The following is a 25,324-nucleotide window of genomic DNA, read 5'->3' as shown; positions in this document are numbered from 1 at the left end:
AAACACCATCAGATGCTTTAGGAGCAGCCAAATCCAGGTGTCCTGCGGTTCCCCGGGCTCGGTTCAGGCTCCTGATGTGGAGGCCGGGGCTCTGTGGGGAGCAGCTGTAGTTTGCAAAGAGCCAGGGGTGCTGGGGGTGGCACTCTGGCGCTGGTGGCGTTTTTCCTGTCTCAGTACAGCACTGGGCACTCACTGGGAGCTGGATCGGCTGCCCGAACCCACTGGGCTTTCTGGAGGGGTGGCAGCCCACGAAGCGCTGGGCTCTGGCACCCCAAGAGTCCCCTGCCCACCTGGGTGCTCCCGACTGGGCAGCGGGATCGAGTGAGCAGCAAAGAGAGGGTGGGCAGCGAAGGCCGTGCAGGCAGCAGAGAACCGGTGGGCACCGGGCGGGCAGCGGGAACCGGGTGGGCAGCAGAGGTCCGGTGGGCACCGGGCGGGCCGGAGACCCTCGGGGGAGCCCCCGCGCTACCGGGGGGAACCACGTGCGATTTTCCCGCCACGCCCCCGTGGGCGTGGACACGCCCACAGCTGCCCTTATATGGCGCGGGTGGGCGGGTCCGAGGCGGTGCCGCGCTGGCATTGGCGGGTGGAGCCTGCGGGGGGCGTGGTCCGAGCCGAGGGGGCGGGGCCGGGGGCGCCGGTTCCCGTCAAAAGGCGGCAGCGGCCGGGGCGGGGGGGGGTGGCGGGGTCGGAGCGCAGGTACCGGAACACGGCGAGCACCGGGATACCGGGCTGGGGACAGCGGGACCAGGTCAACACCCTCTTAGTGCTCGCCGGGGCTCTGGCGCTCCTCGGGATACAGGGGGTGCCCGCTGCGGCAAACCGGGGACGGCCGTTCCCGTGGGCACCGGGGGGTGCGGGGGCCGTGGGGTACCGTGGGGGTGAAGGGACGCGGGCACGGGGTACTCCCAGGATGTCCCCGCCGGCAGGAGGGGCACGGGGAGGAGGGCGTGGAGGCTGCCCGGTGCTCCCGGTGCTTCCTGGTTTGGGCTCGCGGTGTTCCCGTTCTGGTTTGGGTTTCTTTCCCGTGTGAGTTTGAACCCCCCGGTGCCCTGGGAGCGCTTGGGGGTCCCCGGTGAGACCCCCTCACCCCCGCGTCCCCCCTCAGCTGGAGGCTCTCGGAGCTTTCCCTGCGAAAATTAGGATCCCCCTTAGGGTTGGGGGTGTCCCGGTCCCTCTCAGCCTCTCTGGGGGTGGCTCCTGGTTTTGGGGTGGTCATGGACTACCCAGTCTCAGCCCTGACTACCCCCAGAAATTTGAGTTCACCCCGGAGTTTTGGGGTGCTCCGGGGAGTCCCCACATCCCGGAAAGGCACCGCTGTCCCTCCCCTCTCTCTGGGGTTCCCCCTTTCTGGGGGGGACTTCGAAACCGGAGAATTTCTGGGGGCTGTGGGGGTGTTCATGAGATTTTAGGCTCTCTTGTAATGTTATTTTGGGGTACCTGGGTGCTGTTGGGGGTATTGATGTGATTTTAGGGTTTCCTGTAAGCTGATTTTAGGGTTTCTGTCTGCTCTCTTGATTCAGCGTCCGATTCAAACCCACGTTCAAGGTCCCAAAGCGGGGTTTTTCGGGAGCTGAGCCCCCGGCACGGCATTAATCCCCCTCCTTTTGAATTCCCCAGCGCCTTCCTATATTTTGGAGCGATCCCGAGCCGTGCCAGGACCAGGAAAATAAAGGTACGGGGGGGATTTTCTGCACCACAATTGGGGGATCCTCCCCATGGCACTCTAAACGTTTTTGGGGTGGTTTGGGGCCGGCAGAGGCGGCTGAGCCGCTCCTTCCTCTCGTTTTCAAGGCTGGAGCTTTGAGAAAAGTTGGGGTGGTTTTTTTTTTTTTTTTCTCGGAAAGAGGTTTTCGGGAGAAGCGACGTTTTTGCGGCGTCTCCTCCTCCCCCGGAGCAGCCCGTGACTCATCTTCCTCCGGCTCGGGGAAGGAGCCGCGGCCGCGGCGGGACACGCGGGGGGAGCGAAAATCCCGGGAGACTGGGATTAAATCCGGGGAAGTTTGGGTTAAACCCAGGAGTGAGGGCAGCAAAAATCCACGGAAATTAAGATTCAAGCCGGGGTGAGGGGAGAAAAATCCAGGGAAATTAAGATTAAACCAAGGTGTGAATGGAGCAAAACTCCAGGGAAATGAGGGGAGCCAAAATCGAGGGAAATTGGGGTTAAACCAATTCTCGAGGGCATCAAAAATCCAGGGAACTGAAGATTGAAACCAAGGGGACTAAAAATGGCATAAATGAAGTTAAATAAAGTTTAAAAAGCCCCGGGATCGGGCTGGATCTGGTGGAAATGGGGTGAAATAAAGGGGGGAAAATGCCAGGGTGAGGTTGGGTTCTCTCTGGAATCCTGGAGCAAGGAAAGTCTGGGATATGACGACGATGATGATGATGGGAGATGTCTGCCCCAGATCTCCAGGGCGTGACCAGATCAGAGCTGAGATGTCCCAGCAATAACAAAAATCCCCAAAATCAGAATTTTCCCACGCTGGAAATACCCCTGGGGTCGTTGCTGGGGGTTGTTTCCCTGAATCCTGCTGTGTTTAGGGAGAAATAAATGGAATAAATAGAAAATCCAGGGGTTTTTTTCCCCATTTAATGGCTAACCCTGCACCAGGAATAATTTTTAACCTCCTGTGGCCGAGCCAAAGCAGAGCCAGCCTGGCCCGAGCTCTCAGAGGGGAAATTCTGGAATTGTCAGGGATTCACACAGGGAAAATCCCAGTTCAAGGTGGGCTGGGATGGAAATAGGAACCTAAAAAGGAGAGAAATGGGAAGGGGAACGGTTCTGGGAATTAAAAATAAATCAGGGAGATGATGGGGAAAGTGAGGGGGGCAAAAATCCAGGGAAACCAGGGCAGCAAAAATCCAGGGAAATGACGATTGAACCGAGGTGAGAATGGAACAAAAATCCCGGGAAAGGCCGAGGAAGGTCCAGGACTCTCCGAGGCTCTGAAACGGAGGGAGCTGATGGGGACGGCGCCTCCTCCTCCTCCTCGTGCCAGGGCCTGGGGTGGCACTGCCCGGATGTCCCCGGTGCCACCCCCGGTGGTGCCACTTCATCTCCAGCCGCTGCTGATTCAGCTCCTCCTCGGGCCCATTTCTCTTATCTCGGCTCTTATCAGCTCAACCCTCGCCCTTTTCTGCCGCTAATAAATGGGAAAAGGGTGGAAAACAATACCTGGAATCTTTATCCGGGCATCCAAAGGCGTTTCCTCATTCCCGGGAATCCCAGGGAGCTGCTCCAGGTTCTCCTGGGCAATGGAACAGCAATGCTGGGGAGGGATTCTCCTTTCCTGGAGCGATTCCTGAGCGGTTTTGTAACTCCCAGAGAGTTTTGCTGGAGGCAAGTGGGCTGGAAAAGGAGATTTTTGGCACATGAGGCCTTCCTGATTTTTCTCTGGAAAAGTTTGAGCCGCTTCCTGAGGGTTTTCCCACCTTCTCCATGCCCCAGGCGTGGCTGCTGCTCCAATTTCCCAATTCCAGGCTGCAACAGCTCCGGCTGCTTCATCATTCCCACTCCTCCTCCTCTTTCCTTGGGCAAGATGAGGCTCTGGGGAATGAGAATTCCCTTTTTCACCTGGCATATCCCAGGTACAGGGAATGGACAGAGATTTGGGGGTCTCCCGAAGTGAAAATTCCCTTTTCCCTCAGGCACATCCCAGGGAAGGGACAGGAATCCGGCCGTCCAGGCACATCCTGGTTCCACCTTTATCCGGGGAAAAGACAGGATTTTGGGGTCTCTAAAGGCTCCCAGCTGTAAGGAGGAGAAGCTGCAGTGAGAATTCCCTTTTCCTCCAGGCATATCCCAGGGGAGGGACAGGAATTTGGGGTCTCCTGTCCCTGCTGCCCCAGAGAGCTCCCTAAAAACGACCCCTCCTCCCAAAAAATCCCTCCCAGCTCCATAAATCCCCTGCTCCAGAGTCTGACAAGGCCCAGCTCTATTGTAAGACCAGGATGTGTCCCCTGGCTCACCTGGGAGGGGACAGCAAATCCCAGATTTCCTGGGAATCGCCACAGCTGGGAACCACTTGTGTCCCTCCACACCTTCCCGGGGCTCTTCTGGGGCTGTTTCCAGCACAAAAGGAGATTTTATTCCACAGCACAGGGCTGGTGCTGCCCTTCCACTTCTGCTTTGGGAATTTTTCCGTACGGAGAGCCCTTCCCAGCACAGTTTTCCTGGAATTTTGCTTTTCCCCCCATTTTCTCCTGGCCTTGTGGTGCAATTCCTGTGTCTGGAGGAGTCCTGAGCTCCACAATCCCTTCCTGAGGGGCTGGGACACTCCAAGAATTCCATGGGAAAAACCTGGATTTGTGTCCTGCTGCTGCCCAGGGTGGCCCCTGCCCTACCCAAAAATTGGGATTTTGGGGCTGTTTCATTTGTGAGAAATTCCCACTCCCAGAAACTCTTCCTGCTGCTCCCCAGGGGTGACAATTCCAACCAGGGGAGTTGGGGACAAAATGTCTGGGAATGGCTATGTCCCAAAGCTGGCAGGGAAAAGGCTGAGGTGGGATCTGATTCCCAAATCCAAGGGGGATTTGAGATCCTTGAAGGAGGGGGAGCAGGTCCAGGGCAGGGCTTTGCTCACAGCACAAAAAAATGTCATTTTAGGGTCCTTTTCCAGCACAAAAAAATGTCATTTTAGGGTCTTTTTGCAGCCCAGGAACAGCTGGGAAGAGCAATTCCCACTGCAGCTGGACTGGGAATGCTGCAGCTCCTCTCAGGAAGGGGAAAAGCGGAATTCCCTCTCAATTTCTGAGCAACTCCAGCAGCAGGAAAATTGCCAGGGAAGGAGCAGGGCAGGGCCTGGCCTTGTCACGTGCTGGGATCAGTTGGAATTTTCTTCCTGGCTTGTCCAGACAGGTGGGAAAAGCCAGGATTTGGGATCCAGCTCGTCCTTGTCCCCTTCTCCCTCTTCCTGCTGCTCCTTTCTCCACATGGGTATTTCCCCACCTTCATGGATTAAATAATCCATTAATTAGCAATTGAAGCAGCTGGAAAAGTCGGAAGTGGAGCAGGTGCAGGGATTTCGGTGATTTAGGAGTTGTTGGGCCTCTGGAAAGAGAGGGTTTGAGGTGGATTTGGGGTGGATTTTGGACATCCCACACCAAAAATCCCCCTCAGCCAAATCCATGGGGTTTCTCCTGCTGGGAATGGGGTTGGGTATTGGCCTTTACCCACTGGGAAAGTTGGGAAATGAGTTTCCTGTGGGGCAGGGCCCGATCCCACGTGGGATCCCAAGGCCGCGGGTTCCTGACTCTCCTTTGCAGGAAGGAGCTGGAATCCTGGAAAATTCCAACTTGGGATCATCCAGTCCCACTCCTGGCCCTGCACTGGACGCAAAAATCCCAAATATCCAAGAGTATTTTCCAAAAATTCCTTGGGCTCTGGCAGCCTCAGGGCCGTGCCCTTTCCCTGAGAAGATTTTTCCAGTGCTTGACCACCCTCTGGATGATGAATTTTCCCTAATATCCACCCTAAACCTCCCCTGGCCATTCCCAGGGTTCCTGTACCAGGAAGATCAGACAATCTTTGCTCCAATCCAGGGAATTAAGGCTGGAATTCCCCAAATTCCAGCTCCTCTCCCCAGTCCCTGTTTTTGGGGCAGATTTCAGGAGCATTTTGCTGGAATTTTCCCTCCCTCTGGAGCAAAAAAAAAAAAAAAAAAAAAAAAAAGCCCAAGGGAGGCTGGAAATTATAAAAAAAAAAGAATCCCAGATGAAAATTCCTGGGAATTGCATTTTACCAGGGTGGTTTTCTCCCTCTGGAGGGTGACGGAGCCAGAACCTGTTTGGGAATATTTCGAAATCCAGGGAGAAGCTCTGGAGGAGTTTTGGAATTTGCCACAAGCAGGAGCAGCTTCTCCCTGACAGTCTTCCCTGGATTTTCCCACTTAAAAGGAGCAGTGGGATGCATTTGGGACACAGGGAATGTCACTCCGAGGGTTTAACCTGGAATATTCATTCCCACATTTTTATGGGACCAGAAGTGCCAGCTCCAGGGGGAACCTGTGAAAGTGGAATATTCCAAATTTTTTATGGGATACAGAGAAAACTGGGATCTATGGATCCCAGAGTTCCCTCCCGTGTCAGGGCCAGGAGCTCTGGAGTTGCCAGGCTCGTTTTTCCCAGCTGGAATTCCCGGGGCGTTGCATCTGCCCCTGCTCTTTGCTCCGATTCCGTTGGGAAACTTTCACCCCTTCCCTGTCCCGGTTTTCCTCGGGATTTTGTTTATCTGGAACGTCCTCATGGAGCAGCTCCTGTGGGATTTCGGGAGTTCTTTGTTTGGGATCGGTTTTGGGAGAGGATTCCATGGGACCTTCACAAAATACAGGAAGGGATCCCCAGGGATCTTTCACCCCACCCCCACCCCCAAGGCCCGGCTGGGAAAATCCAAATGAAAGCAAAATTCTGAAGGAATTAAAGGAATGAAGGTGAAACTCCAGGCTTTGGTTGGGAATGGCGGGAGAGGAGAGCTGGGAATGCTGTCCCAGGGAATTCCAGGGAAAGCCCCAAAATCTGGCTCTTGACCCAAAATCTCCCTCAGGAATCCCAAAACTCCCTCTCAAAATCCCCCTCAGGAATCCCTGGAAAACAGTCCCAAAGCAGAGGATATTATTGAATTGGGATTTAATGGGATTTGAATGGATTTAAAGGATTCCAGCACTTGCTGCCGCTGGAATTTGGGAACGGGTGGGTTTGGAATGGAAAAAAGGCAAATTCCTTGCCAGAGGCACCGGGAATTTTTAAGGAGCCTCGGGGTTGTTTTGCCTCATTAGTGAGGCGTTAATTGAGCCTCTCCCAGAGCTTTCCCGGCATTCCAGAATCCCAAAAATTGGATTTTTTTGGGAGGTTTTAATGCCCAGAGCCAATGGGAATAAAAATTCCTTGCCCAAATCAGTGGGAATCCAAGGAAAAATCCTAAATTTTAGAAATAATTTTAGGAATAAACACCTGGTTTTGCCCCAAATCAGAGGGAATTAAAAGAAAAATCCCGAATTTTTGTGACAAATCCCAGCTTTTTCCCCCTCCCAGCCATGGATCCGGGCGCTTCCAGCACCTCCCTGCCCGATCCCGCTGGAGACTCCGAGCGGAACATTCCCAGGATCTGCGGGGTCTGCGGGGACAGAGCCACCGGCTTCCACTTCAACGCCATGACCTGCGAGGGCTGCAAGGGCTTCTTCAGGTGGGCCTGGATCCTCAGGAATGTCCCCATCCCAGAAAAAACTTGGGATTCCCAATGGGAATCCAATGGGATCCCGGAACAGGCCTGGAATTCCAGGCGATTCTGCGTTCCCAGGGTTTAAGGGGGGGAAATGTTTCGGTTTTTTGGTGGTTTTGGAACCTTGGGATGGGTTTTTCCCTGTTTTTCCAGGGTTTTTCATGGAGCTGGGAGCCTTGCAGAGCTCCAGGGAAAGGGGGGAGTGTGGGAAAACTCTGGTGTCACGAATTGGGGTTTTTCCCAAGCCAAAAAGTCCTAAAATCTCCTCAAAAACTCTGGGATTGGGGGATGTGGATGGGCAGGGGATCCCCTGGAGCGGCTCTTCCCAAAATCCGGTGTTTCCAGGGAATTCTGCCGACCCCCCTTGGGAATTCTGTCCCTTGGGAATCCTGCCCCATTCCCACTTTCACCTGGAGCCCTCCCAACCTCCCAACCCAATTCCCGCATTCCAGGCCAGGAATGAGGCCTGGAATCCACTATTTTTAGCCCCTGGGATCCCAAATCCTCCTGGGAATGGGCGACTTGGGAAGGTTTCCATGGAATTCCAGCCAAGCTCGGCTCCAGTGTCACCCTGGGAGCCTCTGGAGCCACCCAAGCTGCAATTTTCATTCCCAACCTGGAATTTTGGCCTGCCCCGAGCCCCCGGAGTGTTTTTCCCTGCTCCAAGGCTCCGTTGTTTGCACATTCCCAGCCTTTCCCTGGGTTTTTTTGGGAAACAAGGAGCTTTTTGTGCACCAAAATTGTGAATTTTGGGGTGTCCATGGCTGAATTCCGAGTGCTGGGATTGTTTGTCCCCATTGGGGACAGCAAAATTCCAAAGGTTTTGGAGGAATGGGGGAAAACAGGACCCTGCCATCCATTTTTCCAGGATGAATTCCCAAAAAATCCCAAATTCCTGGCAAGTAAGGGCAGAGTGAAGCTGCTTTGTTGATATCTCCATTCCTAAAACCAGCTTTTGATTCCTGGGGCTGCAGCCTGAGGAAATATTGGGGATTTTTATCCATACTGGAGATTTTTTTTTTACCCGTATTTTTAGCCACAGCTTCCCTGGGAATTCCATTCCAGGGCCTCACAGGGAGCAATTCCTTCCCAAAATCCCATCCAACCCCTTTAGCCTTGGAATATTCTGGCTCAGACCCTTTTCCTTTGGACGAGTCTGGCTCTGACCCTTTACCCTTGGCCAGCTTTGTCCCGAGGCTCCGCGTTCCCGTTCCGGCTGTGGTTTCGCTGCAGCTCAGGGCTGTCATTTCGGGCTCCTTCCTCTCATGTCCTGCAGCGAGAATTCCTCTCCCTGCACACCCAAAATGTGCTCAGGCCAGTTCTGCCAGCAAAGCCGGGCTTAGGGCAGCTCAGTTTAAACCACACGGCCCCAGCTCGGGTTTATTTGCTGCCGGAGGGGTTTCTCTGCAATCCTTCCACCCTTCCACCCTCCTGGCCTTAAAAATCCCTAATCCTAAACCCTTTTGGTTTAAGACCCAAAAATCTGCTTAAACCCAGCAGGTTGGGCTGGGCTTAGAGCAGCCTGGTTTAGTGGAAGGAGCTCAAGCCAGGTTTAAGGTCATTTTCCCCCAAATCATTTTAGGATTAACCCATGGCTGAACCCCTCGGAGGTTTCCCTGGGGGAAATTTCCTTTTTCCAGCAGTGCCTGCAGCTCCCAACTCAACTGATGTTTACAGTGTCAGCCAAACCAGTGGGAATTCAGCCCAAAAAGGTGGGTTTTTCCCCTTTTCCTGCTTTTTTCCAGGAGGAGCATGAAGAGGAAGGCCATGTTCACCTGTCCCTTCAGCGGGGACTGCCACATCACCAAGGACAACCGGCGGCACTGCCAGGCCTGCCGGCTCAAGCGCTGCGTGGACATCGGGATGATGAAGGAATGTGAGTGTCCAGCTCCCGGGAATGACCCCTGGGAATGCTCCAGGGGCCGTGTCCGGTCCCTTTTCCATGTGCCTCGTGCCAGGGCTGGGATTTGGAACATCCCAGGGGGATGCAAAGGGCAGGGGAAGCAGCGGGTAATGATTGAGAGGAGCTGGTTTAATGATTCCTTCCCACTCTGGAGTTGTTTTCGCATGGATTTTCCTGGGTTTTTTGTGAAAATCAGCTCCATGGCTCCCAGCAGCTCTGAAAATCCTCTTTTCCAGTATTTTCCATGCTCTACAGGGAGAGCTGGAGGAGCTTTCCCATCCCTGTGGAGCTGGGTTGGGTTTTCCTCCTCTCCTTCTGGGATTTTTTTTTTCCGAGCCTTTTTTCCATGTGGGATAAAGCTGGGACTTAAGTCAACAGCAGAGGGAATTAAAGCAGTTTTTAAGCCCAGTCCAAACACACAAATGTGGCCCAAATGTTTGTTTTCTCCAGGTGTATTTAGAGATAAGTGGCTTTTAAAAATAAATGTGTTTGAGGTGTGCAAGGCCTCCTGGAGAGCTCCAACCAAACATTTTCTGCTGGGAGATTGTGGCCAGGGTGTCCATGGAGCTGGAAACTTGGGATATGGAAGCAAGGCCCTTTCCCTGATGTGCTGCACAGGGAGCAAACAGAGCCTGATGTCACCCCGGGGCTTCCGTAAAATCAAAATTTGGAGGTGTTTGTGGGAAAAAAAAATGCTCAGATTTTCAACGATCCTGATGGAAATCCCTGGATTTTATTCTTTGGGATTGGCAGCTTGGTGAGGGCAGAAAAGGCCACACCCCACACTGGCTGTCCCCAGATTTTGGGGGCTGTCCCTGTTTTTTGGGGAGCCCCTAATGAGGGAAATGCTTTAATTTGCACCAGCAGCCAATTAATTACGCAGGAAAGGCTGGGAAGTTCCTGGGCAGCAATTCCAGGGGGTTTTCTCCAGGTTTTCTCCATGTTTTCCCCACAGGAGTTAACATGTAAACAGCCCCGTTAGCAACTCCTGCCTGGATTAACCAAAACTGACCCAGAGAGGCTAAAAATAGCTAAAAATGGACTTTGCCACTGGAAAAATGAGGGAGAACCAGGGGTTGGGGTTATTTTTAGGTGGAAAAAGGGAATCTGGGAGGTTTTGAGGCCCTGTTTTCCACAAGGTGTTGGGATCCAGGGCCAGTTTGGGATTCAGGTCTGGGAGTGTGGGATGGGCACGAGGAGGAGGAAGATGAGCAGGGCAGACCCTCGTGCCGGGGGTAATTTGGGCTCTGGCAGCCATGGAGCTGCCAATGGGGGAGGCAGGAGTGAGTTTTCAGCCCCAACCAAACCTTCAGAGCTCTGCCAGGCCCCTCTGAGATTGTGCAAGGCTGGAAAATGGAGAATGGAAAATGGAAAATCGCCCTTGGCCAAAGGAGCGGGGGAGGCCGAGGGCTCCTCACCTTGAGCTCCTCCTGCTGACCTCTCGCCCTAAATTCCACCTTGACTCTCCCAGAACCCAATCTCTGCACCCAAGGAATTTAAAAACAACCCTTGGGGGCGAGGGGGAGGGTCTCCAATCCCTGGAGAAAAGGCTGAGGAAGGGAATTCCTGCTTTTGGGGGGGATCTGTCCCACCTGGCGCTCTCGGGAACTGTGATCCCCAGAGATTTGTGCAGCTCCCTGGTTGCAAAAAAATAGCTTTTTCTTCTCTTCCAGCCCCTCTAAGGCTACTTAGGGCTTGGAGTTCTTGATAAAAAAGTGACGATTTGAGCCCAAATTGCCCCTGGCTGCTCCTTTTCCCTAAATAAACAGGCCCAGCCTTGCGTGGAGCCCGACCTTTGGCCGCTGCCGAGCACCGCCACCCCAATAAAAGTCATAAATCCCCAACCCTGCGGGCGGGGGAGGCTCAGCTGTGCCTTGACCTTAAAAATCAGATTAAGAGTGCCCTGAAGCAGTGCTGGACACCCCTGGGTGGCAGCTGGGAGCCGAGAGGAGCTGGAGCTGGGTGAACCTGGCGGCCCCGAGGGTTTCAGAATTGGGATTTGGGAGCACAGAGCAAACAGGGAGGGAGCAGAGTGGGCACGGGGCATGGCTGCCATGGCCTCGGTGCCCCCAAATCCTTCCCTAAAAGCACCAGAAACCTCCTGGGCACAGCAGGAAACCGGGGCCAAGGGGTTGCAGGTGGAAAAAGTGATTTTTCAGGTGCTGGGCGTGGCACCCAGGGGTCATTTCAATCCCTAATTCCTCCCCTTTTCCTTTTCCCAGTCATCCTGACGGACGAGGAGGTGCAGAGGAAGCGGGAGATGATCCTGAAGAGGAAGGAGGAGGAAGCGCTCAGGGAAAGCCTCAAACCCAAACTCTCGGAGGAGCAGCAAAAAGTCATCGATGTCCTGCTCGAGGCCCATCGCAAAACCTACGACCCCACCTATGCTGACTTCACCAAATTCCGGGTACAACCCCAAAAAATCCCTTTTATCCCTCAAATTCCCCCTGCAAAACCCCCAAATCCCTCTGCCGGCCAGGCTCCTCAGGGAGTTTTCTCTGTCTTCTCCAGCCCCCCGTGAGGAGCCAGCCCAGCAGCAGAGGGGCCGCAAAATCCTCGTCCCTCCTCACCCAGGACCTGTCGTCCGAGGATTCCTCGGATCTCTTCAGCTCTGAGGCCTTCAGCACATTCCCAGGTGTGCCCTGGCTCCTCCCGGCCCTAAAACAGGATTGGGAGCGTGGGGAGGGACCCCAGGGCTCCGTTTGGGCTGGAGGTGATGCCTCAAACCACCCCAAACCCCAAATTCTGGGGCTGGCCAGAGCCCAGATTAACCCCACCACCAGAGCCCTGTTTCTCCTCCTCCTCTTCATCCCCATCCCCAGGCCTGAATCCCAAACTGGCCCTGGATCCCATGGGAAAACAGGGCCTCAAAACCTTCCCAGTTCCCTTCTCTCACCCCTCCAGAGGAGACAGGGACAGAATTGCAGCAGTTTCACCCGAATTTGCCATCCCAGACCTTTTTATTACTCCCTGTGGGGACTCATCCAGGTGCAAACCCCTCTGGGGTCCCCTCAGAGCATTTCCCTCTGCACAGATTCCGTGGAGCCGCCGCCGTTTTCCAGCCTGGTGCTGTCGGAGGAGCAGGACGAGAGCTCCTCCATGAACCTGGAGTTCTCGCAGCTCTCCATGCTCCCACACCTGGCTGACCTGGTCAGCTACAGCATCCAGAAGGTGATCGGCTTTGCCAAGATGATCCCGGGATTCAGGTGAGGCCTTGGATCCCAAATCCAGCATCTCCCACTCCCAGGAATCCCATCCTGCCCTTCACAGCCTTCCCTGTTTCCTCTTCCCAGGTGTCCCTTGGCTCTGTTCCCTTCCCAACTCCATTTTTCTGTCTCTTCCCCCTTCCTGGGGTTCTCCTCTTTTCCCAAAACCTTGGAAAATGCACCCAAATTCCATCAGGGAAACACCTGGAGCTGCTGCAGCACTCGAGGGGTTCGTGAGGGGCCTCAGGCCCTGTTCACTCCAGATTTGGGGCAAAAACCCACCTGAAAAAAAACCTGGAATGGGAATTTCTGGGGAGGGAGCCCCAGCTGAGGGCCTGGTGACCACCCTGGAGGGTGGCTGCTCCTCCTGGCCCTGTCCCACATCCCCTCTGTCCCCTGAGCATCCTGATCCCCTCCTGAGGGAAATTCCTCTTGCAGGGACCTGTCGGCCGAGGACCAGATCGTTCTGCTCAAGTGCAGCGCCATCGAGGTGATCATGCTGCGCTCCAACCAGTCCTTCACCCTCGAGGACATGTCCTGGACCTGCGGCAGCAGCGACTTCAAGTACAGGGTCAGCGATGTCACTCAAGGTAAGGGAATCCCAGCCCCAAATCCAGAAATTCCGTGGGTTTTCCCACTGTTGTGGCTTCCCTCTGTGCCCGGTTTTGTGCTGGGAAAGGGAGTGGGTTCTGCTCCGAGTTTGGGGGGCTTGGGGGCAACAAGTGGTCCTTCAATGTCTCCAGTGCCACCTCAGTATCTCGGGAAAAAATCGTCTTCCAGAGGAATAAAGCCTCTCCCACAGGAAAAAAATCCCCTCCCAGAGGAAAAGATCCTTTTCCAGAGCCTTCTAAGGTTCTGTTCTCTCCGCAGCTGGGCACAGCATGGACCTGCTGGAGCCGCTGGTGAAATTCCAGGTGGGGCTGAAGAAGCTGAACCTGCATGAGGAGGAGCACGTGCTGCTCATGGCCATCTGTATCCTGTCCCCAGGTAGGGACAAACCCACCCTGAACCCTAAAAACCCACAGAAGCGAGGGAAGAAACCGTGAGCCCTGAAATCCCACAAAAGGGAGGGAAAAAACCCCCGAGCACGGCTGGCCCTAAAAAGGGACAAAAAGGGAGGGATTGGGAGAAAAGGGAGTGAATCACCCCAAGCCCTAAAAAGCCCCAAAAGCAGGGGATCCCCTCAGTGCCGTCTCTTCCCCAGACCGGCCGGGCGTGCGGGAGCCGGCGCGGGTGGAGGCCCTGCAGGAGCGGCTCTCGGAGGTGCTGCAGAGCTACATCCGTGCCCGGCACGCCGCGCCCGGGAGCCGCCTGCTCTATGCCAAGATGATCCAGAAGCTCGCGGACCTGCGCAGCCTCAACGAGGAGCACTCGCGGCAGTACCGCTGCCTCTCCTTCCAGCCCGAGCACAGCATGCAGCTCACGCCGCTGGTGCTCGAGGTGTTCGGCAACGAGATCTCCTGACGGCCTGGGAAAGGGGAAAATCCGCCCTGCGTGCCTCGGGAAAAAGGGAGAAGCCAGCCTTGGTTGTGGCAGGACGAGGAGGGGACTGAGCCCGAGCAGGGGTTGGGTTTTGGCATCGCTGCTCGGGTTCTTCCCCTTCCAGGAGCAACTTCCCCGCTTCCCTGTGAGCTGGTTGATCTCTCTGTGGATGGTTTGGGGCCAGGCTGCCTCAAATCCCTTCTTTCTTCGAACGCTGGGAAGGGGAAGCAGCACGAGATGAACTCAGGGCGCTGCTGTGGGTGCCGTGTTCTGCTCCCCCTGAATCGCCACAGGGCCCATGGGCTTGGACACCCCAAATCCCAGCCAGGAGCTGCCACGGACAGTGTCCCCACAGCTCCAACACGTCCCGGGTGCTGCTGCTGCTGGACTGGGATGAGCCAGAGGCAGCCGAGAAAGCCCCAAAAGGGGAAATTTTGTCCTCGAACCTCAAAGGGAAGAGCAGGACAAACTTTGTTTGCATTCCCTGGGGAGCAGGGGGATCTCCAGGAGGCACCCCCACTTTGGAGCTGGACCCCTCTGAGGGATGGGGTGATGACCCCTGGGCTGGGGCAGGGACCCCAATTCCAGCTTGGCTTCCTCCTCCTGCCGTGTTCTGGAGGCAGCTCCAGGCCCCTGTCCCCACCCGGAGAAAACCCTGGGAAGGGGGAGTTGAGAGCTGGGGGGCTCCGGACCCCCGGGAAGAACCGTCACAGACCCCCCGGGCCATCATCAGTGTCCAGAAGGTCCCTGGCTCTGGCTAATAAACTCCTGCTTGGGCAAATCAACTCAGCCGCAGACTCATGTGTCCGTCCATCCGTGTGCCCATCCCTGTGTCTCTGTCCATCCATCGCGCCCCAGGGGGGCTGTGCAAGCCCGTGTGTGTCTGTCCCAGAGGTGGGGGGAGGTGTCCGTGTGTCCGTGTGTCCGTGTGTCCGTGTGTCCGTGTGTCCGTGTGTCCGTGTGTCCGTGTGTCCGTGTGTCCGTGTCCCCGTCCCGCTGTCCCGGTCCCGGCCGCCAGGGGGCGTTCGCCACACCCAACCGCGGGGGGCGGGGCCGAATCCGGGCAAGCGCGGGAAGAACTTGGCGGGAAGGGCGTGGGCTGACGTGGGCGTGGCCCCGTGGGGGCGTGGCCTCCCCGCCGCCATGCGCAGTGCGGCGCGCGCCGCCCGGCTCGTGGCCATGGCCGCTACCGGGACCGGGACAGGAACCGGGACAGGGACCGGGCACAAGCGGCCGCACCCCGAGCCCGCCGCCCGCATCGGCACCCACGACGGCACCTTCCACTGCGACGAGGCGCTGGCGTGCTTCCTGCTGCGCCTCCTGCCCCGCTACCGGGTACGGCTCCGCCGCGCCCCGCGTGCGGCGGCACCGGGAGTGCGCCCGGCTCGGGATCCCGCCTGGGGCATGGACGGGACAGGGGCACTGTCCCACATGGGGCCACCTTTGAGACCCCGGAGCCATCTGGGGACACTCGAGCCCACCCAGCGGCCGCCCTTCTGTCCCCGGTCCCATCTCGGGGTCACTGTTCTGTCCTCAGTCCCCTCTCGGGGTCCCACCTGGGGGGGGTCACCCTTATCTTCCCCACCCCCTCCTCGGGGTCCCTCGTCACCAGGAGCCGCTCCCGGCGGGTCCCCGGTGGCTCTGGGGACCTTCACCCCGCTGTCCCCCGCAGGACGCGGAGATCGTGCGGACGCGGGACCCGCAGCTCCTGGCCCGCTGTGACGTGGTGGTGGACGTGGGGGGCGAGTACGACCCGGGGCGGCACCGCTATGACCACCATCAGAGGTGAGCCCCCCCCCCCGAGGACAGCGGCGTCCCTGGGGGTCCCTGGGGTGACGGCGTGACCCCCGCAGGTCCTTCACAGAGTCCATGCGGAGCCTGCGGCCGGACAAGCCCTGGAGCACGAAGCTGAGCAGCGCCGGGCTCGTCTATTGTCACTTCGGGTCGCAGATCCTCGCGGGGCTCCTGGGGCAGCCCGAGGACGGGCCCGTGGTCACGGCGCTCTATGACAAGGTGACAGCGGGTCTGTCACCCTGCCAGGGTCACAGCTCTGCCCAGAGCTTGTCCTCGGTGGGGAAAGGGGACAGTTTGTGGTAGATGCTGGAGCAGTTGGGCTTTCAGCCAGGCTGAGCTCTGCTGTCCCCTCACTGTCACTGTTGTCCCCAGCTATACGAGAACTTCGTGGAGGAGATTGATGCCATAGACAACGGGATCGCGCCGGCAGCGGGGGAGCCGCGCTACGCCCTGAGCACCACCCTGAGCGTGCGCGTGGGGCACCTGAACCCCCGCTGGAATGACCCCGACCAGGACACCGAGGTGGGTACAGCCCCTGCGGCCCCTGGGGACACCCAGCTTGGGAACACCCCACTCAGGGACAGCGCTGACCCCCAGTGTCCCCAGGCAGGGTTCAGGCGAGCCATGGAGCTGGTGGGCAGTGAGTTCCTGGAGCGGCTGGACTTCTACCACCAGGCCTGGCTGCCTGCACGGGCACTGGTGGAAGAGGCCATCTGTCGCCGCTTTGAGGTAATGCTGAGCCAGTCCGGGGGGAGTCTGGAATTTTGGGGGAAATTGGGGTGTGGGGAGGCCAAATCCCCGCGGTGGAAACCTCCCGGGGGGCCTTTGCACCCCATACCCTGCGTGGCCCCTGTGTCCCCACAGGAGGGGACTCTGAGCTTTTGGGGACACCGAGTCCAGGGTGGTTTTGGGAGTCACCCCCCATGTCCCCAGCGTGTCCCCCCCCACAGGTGGACGCCAGCGGGCAGATCCTGGAGCTGTCCCAGGGTGGCTGTCCCTGGAAGGAGCACCTCTTCCAGCTGGAGCGGGAGCTGGCGCTGCCCAGGCCACTCCAGCTCGTGCTGTTCCTTGACCGGGGCGGGCAGTGGCGGGTGCAGAGTGTCCCCACAGCCCCCCACAGCTTCCAGAGCCGGTGAGACTCCTCCCCTGACCCTGCCACTGCCCCCCGTGGGGCTGGGGTCACTCTCAACCCGCCCTGTTCCCCCACAGGCTCCCCTTGCCCGAGGCCTGGCGGGGACTCCGGGACAAGGCGCTGTCCGAGCTGGCCGGAATTCCCGGCTGCGTCTTTGTCCATGCCAGTGGCTTCATCGGGGGGAACTGCACCCGGGAGGGGGCCTTGGAGATGGCCCGGAGGGCACTGGAGCTTGGGGGGGGCACAGAGAGCACATGAGCCCCCTCCCCAGTGGGGTCACCCCGAAAGGGACCTCCTGGCCCAGTATGGGGTCCCAGGGATGCTGCAGGGACCATTCCCACTTGGATCCCGGACTGTCCGAGGGATCTGCTGTGCTGGTGGGGGGGAGCAGCCCCTCCCGGGGGTCTCAGAGCCCCCACTGCCCGTGCTGAGCAGGTGCCAGCCCAGCCAGAGACTTTTTGGCTCTGTTTCTCGGGAGTTTCTCCCCGTTCTGTCACATCCCTGCGCCGAGGCGCTGCCAGCACCAGTAAAATCCAGTGCGTGCCCAGTGGATTCGCTGTTGGGGGGATTCAGGGGGGTCCCGGGGGGGTCTGCATGTGACACTGAGGGGTTGCTGTGAGTCAGGGACAGCCGCGACCCCCCCCCCCCCCCGCAGCACGGGGACAGCAGCAGTGCCACCTCCCCGCTGCCACCACCATGATCCCTCTTGTCACCAGCACCGAGGGAGGGTCACGGCGCGTCCCCTCCCACTCCCGTTATTCCCGGGGCCATGCGGGCGGCCGGGCTGCTCCTGCTGCTGCTGGGGCTGCCCCAGCACCTCCGGGGGGGTTCCCGGTGCCCCGGGGAGGCTCTGCCGGCGCCGGCCCCCCCCGGCGGCCGCAACGAGACGCTGGGGAGGGGCGTGGGGACCGCGCGGGCCCCCGACGTGGCCGTGCTGGTGGCCGTGGGGGGGTGGCTGGGGGCTCTTCTTCTCTGCGTGCGCCGCTTCGTGCGGCGGAGCCGGGAGGAGACGCGGCTGCACCTGCGGTACCTGCGGGCACTGCCCCGCCCCGGGGAACGGCGACACGAGGAGGAGGAGGAGGAGCCGCTCAGCAGCGGCCCCGGAGGTGGCACCGGGAGCCAACCGGGCCGGCCCGAGGGGTGAAGCCCCCCAGGCATGCCCCAGCAGCTGCGGTGGGTTTGGAACCCGCGGGACCCCTGGATCGTCCCTGGATCCCCCTGAGTCACCCTGGACCCCCCTGGATTTCCCCAGGGTCACTCCGGGATCCTGCCCGGCCCCAGGGAGGGGCTAGACGCTGCTGGGGGAGGGGAGGGTCTCCCCCTTGCTCAGGGGAGGATTTTGGGGGTCCTGGGGCTGTTGGGGTGGGGGGGAGCAGCGACCCCACACATTGCCCATCCTCCCTGCCAGAACAGCGTAATCCTGGGATTAAGGGTGTGTAATCCCAGGATTTATGTGCTGCCACCCCAGCATTCCCATTAATCCTCTCTCGGGGGGGACCGGCTGCTGCCCCCACCCTGCGGGGCTGGGGGGGGCTCACGTGGGGCAGCACAAGCACCCCGGGGCCCCCAGGGCTGGGGGTTTGGGGACCCACAGAGGGTTTGGTTCACTTTGGGGAGTTTTAGTTTGCTTTTGTCCAGCCTCAGGGCAAAGCGTGGGAATTGGATGTGTGGCCAAAAACCCCCCCAACCCCTTCAGCCAACACCATTCCCCAAAACAGGGCTCTTTGACCCCAAAAGAGTAGCCCTGGCCCATGGGCTGCAGTTGGGATCACACCAATAGGTTCTGCGAGTTCACTCTGACCTGTTTGTGACCCCAAAAACCAACTCTGGAGCCCCCCCAGACCCACAGGACTTCCTGAATTCACCCCCAAAAATCTTCCAGCCCCATTGGGGCGAGGAGAGGAGACAGAGGGAAAATTCACCTTTAATCAGGGCAGGAGCAGCACCATGAGACCCCGAGCAGATGTGGGGGCTCCTGGAGGGAGAGGAGGCCCCAGGCCGGGGTCAGAGCTCAGAGAAGAGTGGCTGCTCCCTCACACTGCCCACCACGGGCACGGGGCTGCGGCGGGGGCTGCCATGGGGCTCCAGGGCGCTGACGAAGAAAAAGGGGATGTGGGAGATCCTCCCCGAGGACCAGCACTGCAGGGGAGAGAGGGCAGGGCAGGGGTGAGTGTCCAAACAGCACAGAAATGGGAAAAATCCTTTGGGATCGAGTCACCCAGGCCTTGTCACCAAGTGCTGCCACGTCCAGGCTCTGCTTTAATGCCCCCAGCGATGGGGACTCCCCTGCCAGCCCATTGCAATGTCCAGTCCCCCTTTCTGGGAAGAAATTCTTCCTATAAACCCGCCCCAAACCTCCCCTGGCTGTGTCCCCTTGTCCTGCTACTGGGAGCAGAGACCTCCCCAGGCTGCTCCCTCCTGTCAGGGAGCTCCTGAGGCTCCTTTTCCCCAGGCTGAGCCCCTTCCCCAGCTCCCTCAGCCCCCCTGAGCTCCAGACCCTTCCCCAGTTCTGTTCCTTTCCCTGGACATGCCCTAGATCCCAAAATCCTTCCTAAATTGGGGGATCCAGACCTGGACACAGCACTCGAGGTGTGGTGAGGGAGAGAAACAATCTCCTGTCCTACTGACCACACCATCCCTAAGCCAGGCCAGGATCCTACTGGACTTCTTGGCCACCTGGGCACTCCTGGCTCATGTCCAGCTGCTGTCCCTCAGTCCCTCCAGGTCCCTTTCTGCCTGGCCACTGTTCAGCCCCTCTGTCCCCACCCTGGGGTGCTGCAGGGGGTTGTTGTTCCCAAAGTCGGGACCCAATCCTTGGAACCCTCCCATGGCTCACCCCGATCCCAGCCCCTTCCCAGTGCCACCAGTGTCCCCCGGGACTGGGAGGGACTCACCACAGTCAGGAGGGCGCCCCGAGGGAAGCAGGGGTGGAAGGAGATGAGTTGGGGCCGGGCACCGCGCTCGCCCCGCACGAAGCCGCTGTGGGGTGAGGGAACAGCCGGGGTTATGGATGGGAAAACACCACATTCCCAGGGAACTGGGGATGTTTGGGATCTAATAGGATGCACTGGGAAAGGAGAACCCAAAGCCAAGGGGGTGAGGCGGGGAGGGGACAGTGTGGCCAAAGCACATTTGGGGGTGAAGCAGTGACTGGGACTGAAGGAGGAGCAAGGCGGAAGAGCTGCTCCCCATCACATCCTGGGGGTTACTGGGATTCAGTGAACCCAAACCTATCCCAGATCTGCTGCAGTGAGCCCCAAACCCACCCCAAATACATCGCAATGAACCCAACCCCCCCTGCACTGAACCAAAACCCGCCCAAAACCCCCTGCAATGAACCCAAACCCACCCCGAGCCCCACCCAGCGCACCAGGGCAGGAGCTCGAAGACGGGGCTGTTGCGGGTGCGGAACACGGCGATGGCCGTCTGGCTGCCTGGACCCTCGGGGTGTCCTGTGGGGGGGACAGCAGCAGGGAGGCTCTCCCTTGTTCCTGTGTCCCTTTTCCCTGCTGGCAGCAGGATTCCCAGGCACAACCCGGGAATGGGGCAGGACTGACCTCTGATGATCACTGCCAGCCTCTCCCCAGTGGGGTCCCACACCATGGAATGGACCTCTCCTCCAATCCTGGAACAGCACATGTCCCCAAAATCAGGGGGCAGAGACCCCCAGGGTGTCCCCAGCAGCAAGGGGCAGCTGCCAGGAGGTGCAGGGACCCCCCTGTGCCCCCCGGGTGCCCCAGCCAGACCCACCTCTCCTCCCCGTAGAGGGTCTCGAAGGTGGTCTCGGACAGGTCTGCCACGATTGAGGCCGTTTTGGAGCCTCCCACTTGGCCCTGCATCTCCCCTGAAAGGGATAAATCCACACTCCATAAATCCCACTGGATTTCCCAGGTTGTCGTTAATTTATCCATTCCTCAGAGCAGCTGTGCTGGTGTCCCAGGAGTGGCTGGGATGGAGGACAAGGGACAGCAAGCACCGAGACCCCCAAGCTGGCCCTGGACCCAGTGGAGTCTCCCTGAAATCCCTTCAAGACCCCACAACTGTGACTGAGAGTGAGGAGCAACATGAGGAGTAAAAAAACCTGAATTCCAGATCCCATGCTTGGAGACCCCCAAAACACCCCCACCGTGTCCCAGCTCTCTGCCACTGTCCCAACTCCTCACCCCAGAGCTGTGGGGTCATTTGGGAACCCCCTCCCAGCCCTTGGGAAGCTCCAGGTGGACAAACTCACCCCGGTACTCGGAGAAGGACAAGGAGTAGATGACGGACTCGCCCAGCACAGTGAAGAGCAGCCGGCTGCCATCGGGGCTCCAGCACCCAGTCTGTGGGACAGTGTCACCCCTGTCAGCCCAGCCCCCACAGCCAGCCCAGGGAGGGCACAGCTGCCATGCCATCTCCTGGAACCAGCTGGGAATGGAGGATTTTAATAAAGACCCCAAGGTGTCCCCAGGAGGTGACATCTGCTCTGCACAGTGAGGTTCAGGTTGGATATTGGGAAGATTTCCACATAATTAGGGAAAATTTCCACAATTTCCTTGGGCTGAAGTGGAGTCCCCGCTCCTGGAGGGATTTAAAAGCCACGAGGATGTGGCACTTGGGGACACAGGTCAGTGGAGGCCTTGGCAGGGCCAGGGGTTGGACTGGGTGGTCCCAGAGGGCTTTTCCAGCCTAAACGATTCCCTGGGTGGGGAACATCCCATCCTACCTGGCAGCGTCCCCTGATCGTGGGCCAGCGCTCACACGTCCACATCTGGGCCTCCCACACCCTGCAGGAGACGGGATTTAGGGAGCAGAATTCCTGGGAACTTGCTCCAATCCTGCTGCTCTGGGAATCCACGATGTCCAACCCCATCACCCACCCAACTCCCCGCTCTGTCCCCACAACAGGAACGGGAGCAGGGAGGAGATTTGGGATCCCGATCCAGATTTTTTGGAGTGAGGATGAGAAGCTCACCGGAACACAGCTGAGGGGGTGGCTGCCAGCACCTTGCTGCCATCGGGGGACCAGGCCAAGTAGGTGACACCACCACCCCCAAACCACTGCAGCTGGACACAGCTCTCGGTGGACACATCCCACACCTGGAAGAGGGAACAAGGAGGACAGTGGTGACACAGGGATTAGGGAACACAGTGTGATGATTTCAGGTCCAGGTGAAATCCCAGAGCTGCCTCTGGGGAACACCACTGACGTCCAGCCCGAGTGTCCCTTGGTGTCCCCAGGAGAGCCCTTACCAGCATGGCCGTGTCCACCGGTGATGCCGAGAGCAGCCGCTCCCCGCTGGGCGCCCAGGCCAGGCTGGTGACAGGGCTGTGCCCGGGGTAGGACAGCACCTGGGCACAGCCAGAGGAGGGTCTGGAAAAGAGGGAGAAGCCACCAGGATTTGGGATTTGCTGGCAGGATGGGTGGTGGTGTCCCAAAGCCACCTGGCGAGGTGACAACAGCCAGGAAGGGGTGGTGGGGGGCTGTCACCTTGTGGAGAGGGAGGTGGGGTCCAGGTGCCACACGAGGACGCAGCTCTGGCAGGCCACAGCCAGGATGGAGGCACAGAGCGGCTTCCAGGCCATGGCGGCCACATTCCTCTGCAGGCGGTGCTTCAGCGAGGGCACGGTGGCACTGCCGAGAGGGGACAGGTGGCACAGAGGGACATGTGGGGGTGACAGCCCTGGTGCAGCCACAGTGTCCCCTGCCAGCTCTGACCACAGTGAGGGGGGACAGCAGGGTGAGGAGGAGGGTGCCCTGCTGTGCCCTACTTCTCAAGGAGGGGACAGGAATTCCCAGCCAGGTGACACCGGAGCGAGCCAGGGCACACCTGGTGTGACTGAGCCGAGCTGTCCCCAGCCCGGACAGGGCCCGGGCTGGCCGGAAATCCCAGCTTGGGGACACCTGGGGGGGCTGCAGGAGCAGCCGGCAGAGTCTTCTCCTGAGCAGGGACTGGCATTCCCTGGGGGAGCAGGGAGACCTGGGGGAGAGAGGACACTCAGCCCGTGTCCCCCCAGCTCTGTCACCACCCCCAAGGCTGGGTGACCCCCAGGATGTCCCCAGAGCTACAGAGTAGGCAGGGAAAGGAAAGGCAAAGCTCTTCATGCTTGGGGGAGAGCGGGGAAGGAGCAGGGAGGGCTGGACGGGAGCCCAGGTGTGCCAGGAGGCCACGGGCAGCAGGACCACGGCAGTGCCCACCCCGGGCTACCCAAACCCCGGGACAAAACCCCACCTGTTGGAGTTGTAGACACGGATGGAATCGTCCAGAAGAGCTACAGCGAACTTGTTGGTGTGGGGGTGCCAGGCGAAGGCCCGGACGGTGCAGCCGGCCCTGGAGGGGGGACAGGGCAGGGTGAGACCCCCCAGCACCCCCTGGGCTGGCAAAGACCCTTCTCAGAGTCCCCAGAGAAATAAAACTTCTTTTTTGCTGCTCGACAGGACCATTTTCTTTGAGAAATTCCCCACTTCTGGGAATTCTTTACAGGGCTCTGCTGAGGGGATAGTGACCACAGCCTGGGGCTGGAATTGGAAGGAATTTTCCAGGATCTGATCTCTCTCTGACCAGGGCACACAAACCAGGGCAGCCAGAGCCAGTGGGGAAGTATTTGCCTTTAATGGCTGAGCCCACCCAAATGGGGCCATCCTGTCCTTGTACCCCCATCCCCAGGGGGGGGTCTCAGACCCTAGCACGGTGATTTTTGGACACCCAGGACTCACCAGTCCACGGCCTGGGAGAAGGCTGCGATCATGTCCTCACTGGTCAGCTGCAGGGGAGACAACACTGAGCTGGCAGCAAGCATCCCCAGTGTCCAGCCCTTTTTCCCTCTCCCCCCACCTGGATTTGGGCCCCTCTTGGAGCACTTTGCTGCTCAAACACCTTCCCAGTGTCCATTTTCCACCGGTGGAGGAAGGAGTAGCATCTGGAGCTGGGCATCACCAGGAGGAGCATCGTGGGAGGGTTTTCAGTGGGGAAGGGACCACCATCCACCCCAAAACGCTGCTCCCCTTGCCCCTGCCTCCCCCAGCAGCAGGCATCAGGCTGGAAGGACTCACGGAGAGGTGTGGGAACAGGGATCCGTGCAGCGAGGACAGCCAGCGGCACACGGCCAGCGCGTGGCTCGAGCCCGTCCGCAGCCACTGCAGCCCTGGGGGGACAAAGGACCCTCAGAGTCCCTGCCAGCACTACAGGCGACACGGGCAGGGACAGCATAGCACAGCCAAAGCACCCCAGCAAGACCTGGGAGATCTCCAGGCAGCCCACACTCACCCTCCTCCTCGGCACTGGCGAGCTCCCTGAGCAGCCCACAGAGCCCGGCATCGCGCCTGTGGTGAGAGCGTGATCACCTCCTGTCCCCCTGCCCGTTTTGGGGGCAGATCTGGGGACAGCGGGGGACTCACCAGGCGCTGAGGCAGCGCTTCCAGAGGGACTCGCGGTGGTGGATGAATGGCGGGCGGGCGCTGGGCTCCAGGCGGCCGTGAGCCTTGAGGGGCTCCTTGGGCAGGCTCAGCACGGGCAGGTCAGGCACCTGCAGCACCCACAGCACCCCTGAGCCCCAGGGACAAAGGGACCCCTGCCCCAGGGCAAGGGGCAAACGGCGATGGGAGGAAAGAAGGGGCACAAGGAGGGGCGAAGTAACAGCCTGAGGGTGCCTGGAGGAGGAGAGACCCCGGCAGAGGGGACCGAGCTCCAGACACAGCTGCGGGGGACAAATGTGGCACCCCCAAGGCTGGCACGGCTCTGGTAGCAAGGGGACTTCCCTGGCTTGGGGATCTCAGCTGGCTCTGAGGAGGGGATGGATGGGAAGGAGGGGCTCGCCTGGCCCTGGGGGTCTCACCTGGCTCTGGAAGGCCAGCGGGAGCTGCTCGCTGAGGCGGCCGCAGACCAGGGCGTTGTTGAACTCGTACAGAGTGACATCCCCAGGGGGAGGCGGCGGCGGGAACAGCCCCAAGGAGCACATGACGGTGCCGAGCCTGGGGGCGAGACCGCGGTGGGGGACGACAGCTGAAATCTCCAGTGTCCTCGGGATGCGCCGGCTCCAGGCCGGCGGCCTCTCCGCTGGCCTCGCCGACCCTCACCCGCTCACAGCCCCCGGTGCCCCGCGGTATCCCCCCGGTGACCCTGGCTCCCCCTCACCCGCTCACAGCCCCCGGTGCCCCGCGGTATCCCCCCGGTGACCCTGGCTCCCCCTCACCCGCTCACAGCCCCCGGTGCCCCGCGGTATCCCCCCGGTGACCCTGGCTCCCCCTCACCCGCTCCCCGCCCTGAGCCCCCGGCGCCGCCATCTTGGTTCCCCTCACCCCGACCCGCTCCCGGTTCGCGCCAATCGCCGCCGCGCGTCACCCTCGTGGCCTTGGGAGAGTGGGGGGGGGGGGGGGAATTAAAAGGGCCGAGGCTCGCGGAGGAAAAGCGCGGGGCCCTCACTAGGGGAAGGCGCCGCCCTCCGCGATTTTCCTCCGCGGGGGAGAGGGAATCTTAGCGTGCCCTGAAAATATGCTCTCCTCCGGTGCCTTAGTGGCTCTCCGGTTGTAATGGGGACTGATAAAAGTGAGGGCCACTTTGCTGTCGTTGCTCCTTTAAGAAAGGCGGGGCCTCTCCCCTGGAGGGGCG

At 59.5% G+C, this 25,324-nt stretch overlaps 3 protein-coding genes across 6 annotated transcripts; 2 read left to right on the top strand and 1 right to left on the bottom strand.

Annotated features, from left to right (window-relative positions):
- Positions 1-683: 683 nt before the first annotated feature.
- On the top strand, positions 684-13,792 carry VDR (vitamin D receptor; the record flags this gene model as incomplete). The annotated part of the gene is made up of 9 exons (XM_082299219.1): positions 684-751; positions 1,524-1,675; positions 7,033-7,183; positions 8,965-9,095; positions 11,345-11,622; positions 12,111-12,328; positions 12,767-12,918; positions 13,199-13,315; positions 13,533-13,792. The coding sequence occupies exons 3-9, from the start codon at positions 7,035-7,037 to the stop codon at positions 13,790-13,792; spliced, it is 1,305 nt and encodes a 434-aa protein (XP_082155345.1). The 5' UTR covers positions 684-751; positions 1,524-1,675; positions 7,033-7,034.
- Positions 13,793-14,961: 1,169 nt separating this feature from the next.
- Positions 14,962-17,494, top strand: MYG1 (MYG1 exonuclease). Its single transcript, XM_082299036.1, has 7 exons — positions 14,962-15,145; positions 15,483-15,595; positions 15,664-15,823; positions 15,977-16,126; positions 16,211-16,333; positions 16,555-16,736; positions 16,814-17,494. Exons 1-7 carry the CDS (start codon positions 14,990-14,992, stop codon positions 16,992-16,994), a joined length of 1,065 nt encoding a protein of 354 aa, XP_082155162.1. The 5' UTR covers positions 14,962-14,989; the 3' UTR covers positions 16,995-17,494.
- Positions 17,495-18,252: 758 nt separating this feature from the next.
- AAAS (aladin WD repeat nucleoporin) lies at positions 18,253-25,079 on the bottom strand. 4 transcript variants are annotated; one of them, XM_082299224.1, is made up of 17 exons: positions 25,015-25,079; positions 24,552-24,687; positions 24,115-24,242; positions 23,984-24,039; positions 23,770-23,861; positions 23,434-23,480; positions 22,949-23,047; positions 22,207-22,350; positions 21,969-22,089; positions 21,691-21,815; positions 21,442-21,502; positions 20,968-21,058; positions 20,487-20,580; positions 20,294-20,361; positions 20,107-20,188; positions 19,631-19,715; positions 18,253-18,875 (listed from the first exon to the last, which is right to left on the bottom strand). In XM_082299224.1, the coding sequence occupies exons 2-17, from the start codon at positions 24,672-24,674 to the stop codon at positions 18,741-18,743; spliced, it is 1,551 nt and encodes a 516-aa protein (XP_082155350.1). In that variant the 5' UTR covers positions 24,675-24,687; positions 25,015-25,079; the 3' UTR covers positions 18,253-18,740. The 4 variants fall into 4 exon arrangements, with proteins under 4 accessions (XP_082155350.1, XP_082155348.1, XP_082155349.1 ...); XM_082299222.1 differs by having other exon boundaries at positions 20,107-20,361; XM_082299223.1 differs by lacking the exon at positions 25,015-25,079 and adding an exon at positions 24,967-25,002 and having other exon boundaries at positions 20,107-20,361.
- Between the last annotated feature and the right edge of the window lie 245 nt (positions 25,080-25,324).

The sequence above is a fragment of the Coloeus monedula genome (assembly GCF_965178545.1).
Source record: "Coloeus monedula genome assembly, chromosome: 30".
NCBI classification, from domain to species: Eukaryota; Metazoa; Chordata; class Aves; order Passeriformes; family Corvidae; genus Coloeus; species Coloeus monedula.
The sequence above is the reverse complement of the archived record's forward strand: the minus strand, read 5'-3'. Positions and strand labels throughout refer to the sequence as shown.

Coding starts and splice junctions, on each gene's coding strand:
- MYG1 (XM_082299036.1), top strand. CDS start 14,990: ATGGCCGCTACCGGGACCGGGACAGGAACCGGGACAGGGACCGGGCAC. Junction 15,824..15,976: donor TCACGGCGCTCTATGACAAG/GTGACAGCGGGT, acceptor TGTTGTCCCCAG/CTATACGAGAACTTCGTGGA. Junction 16,127..16,210: donor ACCCCGACCAGGACACCGAG/GTGGGTACAGCC, acceptor CAGTGTCCCCAG/GCAGGGTTCAGGCGAGCCAT.
- AAAS (XM_082299222.1), bottom strand. CDS start 24,674: ATGTGCTCCTTGGGGCTGTTCCCGCCGCCGCCTCCCCCTGGGGATGTC. Junction 24,040..24,114: donor AAGCGCTGCCTCAGCGCCTG/GTGAGTCCCCCG, acceptor CTCTCACCACAG/GCGCGATGCCGGGCTCTGTG. Junction 23,481..23,769: donor CCCTGTTCCCACACCTCTCC/GTGAGTCCTTCC, acceptor TCTCCCCTGCAG/CTGACCAGTGAGGACATGAT.